This window comes from Diorhabda sublineata, chromosome 1, assembly GCF_026230105.1.
Source record: "Diorhabda sublineata isolate icDioSubl1.1 chromosome 1, icDioSubl1.1, whole genome shotgun sequence".
NCBI lineage: Eukaryota > Metazoa > Arthropoda > Insecta > Coleoptera > Chrysomelidae > Diorhabda > Diorhabda sublineata.
Genome location: NC_079474.1, coordinates 16,252,661 through 16,264,296, shown reverse-complemented (window position 1 = coordinate 16,264,296; position 11,636 = coordinate 16,252,661). Strand labels below are relative to the sequence as shown.

Below are 11,636 nucleotides of genomic sequence, written 5' to 3'. Positions count from 1 at the left end.
CAAAATAGAGATAATTTAAGAATCGTGTCGAGTGGCATTTATAAATTTATAAATTATCAGTTATTTCAAATATACAGTAAACATTTTCAGTAGAAATCCCGATAATCACAACAGATTAATATTATATTAGTAAAAATTAACGTATTCAAGTGTTTTAATTTGATTTAATGAAAACTATTTTTGTTATTAAATTTGCATGATATTCCCGATATTTCGGTATAATTTAGCTTGCCTTGTAGTTATGACTTGCACTTGAGGTTCAGAAAATTAAATTGCTTTAGGTACCGGAAACCGGTTAACCTTTAAAATATGGTAATTATTTCAAACTCCACCAACAAATTAGATGAATTTATATAAACAGGAGAACCACATGAATCAATAAAAAGAAAGATTGTAAACTTGCCTATACTAGTATCGGGTAGTGTCAAATTTTAAATTTTTGGCGTCGGCAACAAAATGAAAATTTTAATTTTTTTCGTAGCGTTTATTTGTCAATTGGTGTGCGGAGCGAAATATCAATATCGTAAGTGTATTTTGCTAATATATCCATCCTTGTATATTTTGGAAAATTATAAAGTTACTAAAACACATTACAAAAATAACGTAATAAGGGGTATTTTATATAATCAGAACTATTTTGATTGAAATCTAATTGAAAATAATGGAGACGATTTGTAACATATATTGAAACAAATTTAAACAATTAATGAGTTAGTATTTTAGGTTTTTTTTTAGTTTGAGCGTCAAGTTTCAAAGAAAAAAAATTGTATTCATTGCTTGCTTTTAGTTTTGGCCCAAAAAAGTTATTTAGCGAGAAAGCGTGACCAGTCAAACTCCTAAATCAATTTGAATGTTCTTTGAATCGATCAATCGTCAGATAAATCGAAATTCTTTAAAAGACAAATGTATAAATTTAATCGTTTCCAGATAAATTGAAAAGCTGGAAAAAATATTGAAATTGGAGTTATTTGCATTTTCAAGGTTTCGGGCGGAAATATTTTTTTAGCAAATCTCAACCTCGTATTGAGTGACCCAACATTTTGGAGCTTGAAAACATTGAGAATGCAATTGCTACTTTTCTGTAATTTCTGTATTTTTTATTTCTGAATTGAATTCCGACACATTTATCTTGGTGAAAATCTCGATACACAGTCAAACTGTTAAACAAAAATTGCATGTTCTTTATAATCGTCTATATATATTTTTATATAATTCAATGTAATGTTTGATTCAATAAATTTATATTCGGAAATAAGTAAATAATTTAAATTATCATATGTATTGCGGAAAATAATCTTCCGTTTAATGGTACAAGGACATTTCCGTCTCTCAGTCAATAAACCAGGCTGGTTAATAGACGATTGTGAAGATCCTTTTTGTAATTCAAATTTTATAAATGGATGATTGTAAGCCCTTTGTGTACTTATTCAATTTGAGGTGTTTAGCCGCTTTTTTTACATGTTATTATCTTCGCAGTTACGTTTAGGACCCCTGTATATACAGTGTAGATAGATTTTAGATACAGAGCGATTCTATAATTTCGCCGAATCATATTTGATATACAAGGTGTCTAAAAAGAGTATCGAGTATTTGTTTTCCCGCGACATTCGGAACGAGGCGACGAAAGGGAGCGGGGAGGGGTTCGTGGCGTCCGCCATTTTGTGGAGTTTTAGTCACGATGGAACAGTACTCGGGGACGCATCGCGCATTTTGCGTACGAGCGTATTATCGTAACGGTGATTCAATAGTGACTGCTCAATGTCTGTATCGTGCGGAATATCGTACACGCCAAGTGACGATAGCATTAAGAAATGGATCAGGATGTTCGAGAATACAGGTGCGACAGTCAAAATTCATAACTCTGGTCGCCATCGTTCAGTTCGCGATGAAGAAACAATTGAAGAAGTTGAAGCGTCGGTTCGTCGAAATCCATCTTTATCCATCCGAAAGCGAAGCCAAGCGTTAAACATCAAGAAATCGTCCTTATATTCGATTTTAAAGGAAGATTTGCATTTAAAAGCCTATAAAATTCAATTGGTTCAAGAATTGAAGGATACGGACTATGCTAATCGACTGAATTGTGCGAACGAAATGATGCAGCGATTTAACAACTTTGATATCATACTGTTCAGCGACGAAGCAAATTTTCACCTGAATGGTCATGTTAATAAGCAGAATTGTCGGTACTGGGCAGTCGAGAATCCGAGACGAAAGTATGAACGACCCCTGCACAGCTCAAAGGTCGTTGTTTGGGCCGCTATGTCTGCTAAAGGAATTATTGGTCCTTATTCTCATGAAGATCAACGAGGCCGAGCAATCAATGTGAATAGAGGCCGTTACTGCGATATGTTGCGAAATTTTTTGGTCCCAGAGCTGCAGGTTTCAACTCAAGAAGTGGTTCCAGCAAGATGGGGCCACTTGCCATACCTCGAATGCCTCGATGGAAGTTGTGAATGAATTATTCCCTAATAAAGTCATTTCGCGAAGGGGTAACATCAACTGACTTCTCAGAAGCCCCGACCTTAGCCCGCTTGATTATTTTGTATGGGGATACCTCAAAAGTAAGGTTCTTCTAAATAATCCAACGAACCTAACCCTAACCTAACCTAACATCAGGTCAGAAATGGCAGCAATATCAAGAGCTTTGTATCGACGTGTTATCGCCAATCTTCGTTTCCGTTTATAAGAGTAACGGTCATCATTTGGATACCATAATCTTTTTCAAATAATTTTCCAATTCATATGGTATCAAAAAACAATAAAAGTTTTTATTGCTTATAAATATTTTTTGTTTACTTGAACTTACAAAAACCCGATACCCTTTCTGGACACCCTGTAGAAGGGTGGTCAAAACTTTAATTACCTGAGGGACAATCAAACTTTTTATAGGAATATGAGGAACGGGGACATCCCAGAAAGAAAATGTACGAAATATTCTACTAAAAAACATTAAAATTTATGTAAAAAAAACTTAATTTAACACCGCTTTTCTGATTCAAGTATTTACAATGTCTATTGTAAATTCAGTGAGGCAAAGTTTTAAGAGCTATTCCAAAGGAGCCCTCTCAATCCGATTTTTAGTGTTTTTAGCTAGAGATTTAACTTGTTAAAAAGTAGAAAAATTTATAGCCAAAACGCGATAACGATAAATTCATTTCAATATTTCTAAAAATCATTTCTAGAAATTTTTAACAACAACAGACTTTTCACACTGGTAGTATCCGTCTTTTTTAGTTAATCACTTTAATATCAATGGGATTTTGATGCAAGTTTTTATTTTAGGGAGTCGTGAAATCCGTTCTGAAGCTGTTTGATATCTATTGTTATTTTATAATTACTAAAATTAAAGTCATTTTTTATTCGTTCATATGTTGACATGTTGGGAAGTTTGTCGTATTATTAGTGTTGAATGCAATTTGTATCACATCAAGTATAATTGCGGGAGTGGAACTTTCCTTTATCACTTGACTTCCTCGTAAAATTACCGAATGAAAGTGACAATCAAAGCAGTCACGTCACGGATTATAATTGCCGAAAAGTGAAGGGATGTTATATGATTCTAAAATAAAAATTTAAGTCTGTAATTTAAGTCGTAACATTAAAATATTTTTCCATTAAAAAAAGCAACGAACAACAGAAATTAAAACACATAAATAACCGCAAATAAAAATCCACTTTATTCACCGATTTTGTTTAGTTATTGACTATTATTTTCTAAAATAAGGTGTCAAATATTATTTCGTAACTGGTTTCCCCACTGTGTATTAATTTGTAAAAAAATATATGATTTTTCTTAGAACAGTATATGATACAATTACCAATTATTTATATAAAAACTCGGCCAATTTAATGTTTAAAATCAATAAATCATAACGAAGTTGTCGTAATAACCTGTTTTGCGAAGGACACTTGTTGAATATTAATAATATTAACTTCCTCATTTGTCTATTATTTATCAAAACATACCTAGAATAACAATAGAATCCATTAAAATCTCGACGTTAATTTACATACGGTGAATGCTATTTTAAACTGAGATACTCCTCATATTTTAACGAAAATACAGGCAATTAACTTTTCATTAGTCGCGCGTGTATCTATGAGATACATGGCTAACTTTTTGCTAAATATTTATTTATGTAATAGCTCTAGAAAATGGAGATTTGCAGTAGTTCTCGGTAGATGTATCTCGAAGCCTTTCCTAGAAGTACAATTGGTTGATTTCACTTTTACAGCCCCTGGCCACCCTAAGCCCGTTCGACCGACGGATTTGTATCTGCTAGATACAACGCGACCAAAAGCGGCAGTTTATATTCAGATTTAGTTGGGATAAGTTCTCGTTCATTTTGACGTTTTGTAATTATTCAAACGTAAATTTTATTGTTTTTAAGTGTTTATTTGGATATACAAAAAATGAAATGTTAGTTTCATATGTCCCGAAAAAAGGAAAAACCGTAGTCCTTATTTCCAGTTTGCATGTGGCGTCGAACGAAGTGGAAGAAGATGCTTCAAAAAAGCCAGAAATAATATCATTTTATAACAACACAAAATCCGGCGTTGATGTGGTCAACAAGCTTTGCGCTACTTATAATGTTGCTAGATCAACTAAGAGATGGCCTATGGTAATTTTTTACCATTTACTGAACGTAGCTGGAATCAACTCGCGGGTGATATTTCTTGAAAACAAAAATACTTTTGTCACAAGAAGAGAATATTTGAAAAAATTAGGACTAGCCTTGCTAGACGAACAACTAAAAGTGAGGGCCCAAATAAAAAGTCTTCCACGACAAACCAAAGATTTGCTCAAAAATTACAAAACCTTGGAAGCACAACAAGAAGTTCAAGGGGCAACACCTGGACCAAGTAAAAGAAAGCGATGCGAACCATGCTATGTAGAAAAAAAATTGTGTGTGTCAGCTCCGACGCACGACTGGAGTTTACTCCTTAAGTTCGATAGTCTAACCAGAAGCAAAAAGAGTCAAAATGATTGATACTGTATAAAAGGGTAAATTTGTTAATTAATGAAAATAATATACTTTTACTCGAAACGTTGACTCTTTTTTGAGGTTTTCGTTTTATTGATGGCCTCGATGGTACAGTTTCGATGACTGCTTCGTGCTCTATGATTCTGGGTCCTATATCAGGACCTGATGGTGGCAACTGTGCAGCAATCACGGGTGCGACGGACCCTGAGGGTTGGTTGATTGCCAGAATATTTTGGGCTTCCTTCATTAATTTTTTTTTTAATCTGTAAGCTCGCTGTCTCTCGGCTGGAGTTTTTGAAGGTTTAGATTTTTTCCTAGTCAAAAAATATAAAAAAAATTGCATAATGCATAATTATAAAAATTTTAACCGACTTTAAGAAAATTGATAAAAAAAGGTTTTTATAAACATTTTTTTTAAATTATTATAATTAATTTTTTATTTAAAATATAATATTATCTTAATAATTAACAAAAATGGTTATAAAAAGATAATTATGTCACTAAATCTTTTACATACAATGATAAATAGTACATGAAAATTATTTAAATAAGCTAAAAAATAACTTTTCGAAAGAAAATTATATAAAAACATTATTATAATGAAAAAATATTGTCGATTTTTCTGATAATATTATCGAATTATTGACTACAGTTGTTAATATTTAAAAATTATTTACAAAATAAATCATAATAACGTGGAAGAATTTATAGACATCGACAAAAAAATTAATTTTTGGTTAGGTTAGAAATTTTCTATTTTATGTGGATGCGCTCGATAATTCATAATGGGTTGATTTTCTAATTTTATGTGTTGTTTTCAAATATATATTTATATGAACTACATCGATAATTATTAAAATATTTAATAAATACAAATTGCACACGCTCATACATATAATACATGAATTATAACGTACCTTGCAACCACGTGTTTGTTAATTGTTCCGGCAATATCACCTACACCTCTTTCTGCCATAGTTATTTGAAAATACTTTCAGTTCACTTTAGCGGAACACAATGATAAAAATTAAAACTTGACAATAACAATATTAATTATTGACAGTTATAATAAAAACAGCAATGACACTGACAAATTAGAAATTTGCGCATCATAGGGCGCGCACCAAAAACGTAACGAGGTCATTCATCGATAGATTTTACTCCTCACATTTTTCTCATACCGGGCCCCTTATATATGCAAATCGATTCTTAAGGAGTAAACTCCAATAAGAAAACGTCAGTGTCTGCATATTGTTGTAAAAAATGTGGAATTCATTTATGTATAAAACTCCATACAAATATGATTTGTAATAAATGTTATAATAAAGAAATTGAAGAGGGTGATTACTCCGATTAATTTTATAAGTTTGTAAAATATTTTGAATAAATAATGTAACTTTAAACCTAGTTCTTGCGATAACCTAATTAAAATTGTACACATTTTATATATAAAATAATTATTTTTTTCTACTTGCAAAAATGTTAAATTAAAAGTGGAGAAAAGAAGTATTCATATAAAATTTGCTGTATTAATATATTAAAAATAATAATAACAAAAAAAAATTTATTTGATATATGTATCTGCTAGATACAACGCGACCAAATACGTTAGAAATACCCGCGCGCCTAATGGAAGGTTAAACTAAGTGAAAAATAACAAATATGTCTTAGATGCCAATTAGATTATTTTTTTGTATTCACCCCAGTTTTTTAAATCCACACTTGCAAATACGCGATGCTCTGGATTCTCTCAAGTTGTACTCTAATTTTTAGTTACTCCATACTTGAGAAGAAGTTAATTATCGAAGTCTATATCCATTGGAGGATCTTCGGTGAAGATCCCATGTATAAACAAAGCTCCTTCTGAATGACTAAAATGCGGGTAGCTTTTTTATTTTGTTTCCTTCAGAGCAGTTTGGTATTCGAAGTAGTCCATAGACATTTCACCGCTCCAGAGTATCTAAAACCTGTGACGCAGGTCACAACATGTCGTTAGTACAAGCCTGCCTTGTTTAGGTTTACGATTAGGTCATCAACGACCAGAGACCAAGAGGTTGGAAACAAAACCCCGCTCTGTGGCCACGCTCAACGCAATACTATCAAAATAATAACAAACTAATACTCCAGATTTTTTTTATGGCTTTAGTTGTCGATATTTTTGTAGTAATTTTTCGTTTAAATTTTTTGAAGCAATCAACTAATGATGATAATCATTTATCATAATAATTGTTGGTTTTTCATGAAAGTATCCCATTAAAAAAGTGGTTTTTTCTACGTCACTTACAGAAAGTCAATTGAACAATCGTTTTCACTTCTTCTAATGTTAATTTTCAAACTGACGTCCTCAACTTTTGACGATGAAGCACCGCCTATTTAGTTAATTTGTTCTCATTATATTTTCTTATTGATTTATCTTTTTGACATTTTAGCGAATTATCTAAAAGCCTTTATATGTAAGAAATCAGATCCGGATTACAATAGATGTTTATTGGAAGAATTCAAAAAAATTACTCCTTATTACGTAAAGGGTGTTCCAGAATTAGGGGTGGAATCGATTGATCCGTACGTCGTACCTTTTTATTCGATAAACGCAACTGTCATGGGATTGGGACAGTTCAAAGTTGACTTTAAAGATGGGGTAGTCAAAGGATTGGGAGATATAATTTTCCATAGTGTAAAGTAAGTCAAATTTACGATTTTTATAATACATATAATTCAAAAAAATATGAATTTTGACCAATTACTACCTATGTTATGAATATCCTCTATACGTCGCAAATTTAATTATTTTAGAAATATGCTTCTATATTTTAATGTACCAGGTGTCTTCTAAATGAAGAAATACTTCGTGCTTTTTTACTTGAACGACTATAAAAAGTATGGAAGAGCTCCGATCGCACAACTTAATATATAGAAATTTTTAAAATATCCATTCCCGAGACAAAAATATTAAATTTAACTAGTTCGTATTAGTAAGAAATGATTATTTGCATAAAATAAAATATTATTTTGAAACGAAAGTCATTAGAAAGTTTCTACATAAATATATACATGTTAAAGTTAATCAAAAACTGGTAAATTAATAAATTTTATAAAAGCCAATGATTTAAAGAAAACTACGTACGTGATAATGATAATAAATGCTTGGGGAAACTTCGTGGTGTTTTAATGGAGTGTGGTTTCAACTATAAAAAACTTGACCAATTTTCAATTGTTGAAAATGATGGATACAATTCACCGTAAACAGCTTCCATTCTGTTTTTGTTGGTGTTAATCCTTTTTTAGTCAAAAATTCTTTAACAGCGCGAAACTCAATTTGATATATATTTCACTGGACTGGGTAGTCTTCCAGCTCTAAATGGATCGAAGCAGTAAGTCAAAACTTTGTGTAAAGCTTGTTAAAGTTACTACTACAATAATCTATTCTCAAGTAATTCTAATACAGGTAAAATCAGTTATTTTAACCATAGTTTACCGTTGAAAGCGGCAGAATCGTTTGTTATTTTTTACTTTGACCTCTTTGAAACAAGATAAAACTACTATACAATATTACTGACTTAAAACTTCTTAACGATCTAATATTCTTTTAATTTATGTGACTAACCGTTTGGTATATTTTTAAATAATTTGAAACGTATGTTTTAGAGCGGATCTTGAAGCTAATTCAATAGAAATTAGTGCCACTCTTCCTCGATTAGAAATCGATACGAAGCTCAATGTAGCTGGGAAGTTATTCAGTAATCCTATCAACGTTCCGTTACATTTCAACGGAAATATAAGTATGCGCTCTTTTACAAGTTATTTCATTTTCCGTACATATCAAATTATTTATTGTAGCCGATGTGCAGGTGCTATTCAGAAGCAATGCCGAAAAAGTGAAAAAAAATGGCAAAGAGTTTTTCCAAATTTCTAAAATAGCTACGAAAGTATCCATAGGTGACGGTAACATCAAATTGGATACACCGAATAAGAATGCCGAAGAAATGGGTAGATATAATAAATTTTTAAAAGAAATATTTAAGAGAAAACAGTGAAACTCTTCGGCAATTGAATAAATAGAAAATAAATAATTTTTATGGCCAATAATTATGATGATATACAAAGTATGCTTATTAAATAACAAACTCCAGCAATTTATAATGATATGAATGTAATATTTTACGACATTGTACACTTATAAGTATAGCAATTATTTTGTTTGACGAAAAAATTATAATTGTTGTAGTAGACCAAGGAAATTCCACGTAAAAAGTGAAACAATCGCAAGTGTACATTGAAATTTATTGAAAGAACTGTATGGTAGTTAATGTTTATCGCTTACACGAGTTTTTGAGAAGCTTGAATAATTTTAAAACGATGATTCCTGTCTAGTTCGTCCTTCCACGTGAAGTACCCACGTAGACCACCTAGACATTATTGGAAGCATCTAAACAAGGAAGCAGCATCATCATTATCATCGTAAATTTTTTTGTTAGTTGTTGAGATTAGGAACAATGGGTTAACAAAAACTTGGAACCCTCATTAAGACCAAAAACCTATATACTCTACAACAGCTTCTAATCCATCTTTGGAGTATTGCCAGCAGATTCGGATGTCGACTCCCAAGTATACCTTGACGATACTCGACTCGTTACAGAAGATAACAATTCGACTTATAGGATAATCCGGAGTTAACCCGAAACTTGAGACAACTTAGAGCACAGAAGAAAGTTCGCTAACCTAACTGTGTTTTACCTCGGCAAACGCTGTCCAATATTATCCCACCTAGAGCAGTTTTTGCAGAACCTACTCGAAAGGTAGATGTGAGCTATGATCACCGGGACTTCTTTCTTTGGAGAAATGCAAGGAATTAGCTATCAAAACACGTCTTTACGAACACTACAACCTACAGACAAATATTCCAAGTATCTCCACACGGTAGGCATCAATCGAGTTTAATAGGGTGTACGATTGTTTACACTGCAGAAATTCTCATGTAAGAACCAGTCATGGATTCTTCTCCAAAATTGTCTGCCGCGTGGTTTTTAACAAAATTCAGTAATTCAATGTTCGATTAAAAGTCTTTTTGTACGATAATGCGTTATAAAGTTTTTACTTGTTTATTTACGTGAGATCTAATTCAAAAGGAACAAGATTTAACTTATGGAGGGTATGAATGATACATATTTTAGTTGCTAGTGAGTATAAATATTTTATAGCTTGGATTTTGTTATTTAATATCCACACCTTGTATGGTGTGTATCTATTTATCTATCGTATCTATTTATAACACCTCTACTCCAATACTCATAATTCCTTTGTCCAACGAACTTTTCGATTAACAAGTTACCGTCTTCAGAGGCTTATTTTCACAATCTCGAAACATGCCTCAGGATAGGACACCAACTATTTAATCTTATAGGTTTTGTTTACTAAATTTTAGATAATTTCTTGGAAAATATTTTTTTACTGTTTTTTTTTTAGTGAAATCCATTGAAAGTGTTTTTAACGAAAATCCTAGAGATGCCTTTAACATGATGTCCCCAGTTGTATTGGAATACGCACAAGATTTTATGAAAAACATTTTCAACCAATGGATAAGTACACTTTCCGTTTCCGAATGGCTTCCTGAATCAAAATAGAACCACAAAATCCATAATGAAACATTGTTTGTGTAATTTAAAAATGTTATATGTTATTAATTACGAGTAAATAAATAAAAATGATGATATGATAATGTTTGAATAATTTTAATCCTACCAAAAAATTCAAAACTAACTAAGAGCAGTTCTACTTTATATCATTTTGTGAATAATTGTGTGTTTAATGTGTGGTACAAAACAAATTCTGATCCTATGTGAAAATTTAAGACAAAAATAATAAAATACCACCCAGTTCTGAAATTTCATGTTAAAAATTAGTCTGATAAGGGTAATTTCCTTTCTACATTCTACGCCACTGGTAAAATTGTCGTTGTACATTGCGATGTTTTAATATTTGTGACAATTTAGGCGCAAGACTTCTTCTTAGAATGAAGCATACGTCACCACAATAAATGAATTTCCATCGGTTTGAAATTGTACCTTTGCGTTCTTATTTTGATACTACCCGATTTCGATTCTAATAAATAAGGTAAGTACTCAAAAATTCATTGAAACGAATCTATAATAATTTATCCTCTGTATACGATATCTCACATCGACGTGAGCTATTTTTATTAGCTTGGATAGTATATAAAATTAATATTTAATTAATTTCTAGATATGCATATAATTCGGTTAGAAAAACTTACAAAAACAACATGTCAAGAATTTCAGGTTTTACTTTTATTTATATACAGAGTGTTGTCATTGGATTTATTTCTCGATGCATACCAATACAACTGGAATTTAATAAACATGAGGAGAATTGATTCAAACGATTTATCGAATTGTACACCTCGCGTCTATAATCTGAAAGTCTTTTCAGGAATATTTGTATTTAGCTGGAATTTCTGAAATCGTTGGTGATATTCATACTGAACACACTATTTATTTCCAGCACTACACCAACACTCACGATTACACTGTCTGATATGAGCGTTTCGATAACCAAGATATCGTTTTCAGAGACCGAAGGTAAACGTTTTAGATTGTAATTATGAAAGTTGGTGCATTGGCATGTTCTTAATAT

At 31.6% G+C, this 11,636-nt stretch overlaps 1 protein-coding gene across 1 annotated transcript; it reads left to right on the top strand.

Annotated features, from left to right (window-relative positions):
* The first annotated feature begins 341 nt into the window (after positions 1 to 341).
* LOC130452480 (putative beta-carotene-binding protein) lies at positions 342 to 10,701 on the top strand. Its single transcript, XM_056791786.1, has 5 exons — positions 342 to 523; positions 7,415 to 7,664; positions 8,631 to 8,764; positions 8,823 to 8,972; positions 10,449 to 10,701. The coding sequence occupies exons 1-5, from the start codon at positions 457 to 459 to the stop codon at positions 10,604 to 10,606; spliced, it is 759 nt and encodes a 252-aa protein (XP_056647764.1). The 5' UTR covers positions 342 to 456; the 3' UTR covers positions 10,607 to 10,701.
* Positions 10,702 to 11,636: the final 935 nt, after the last annotated feature.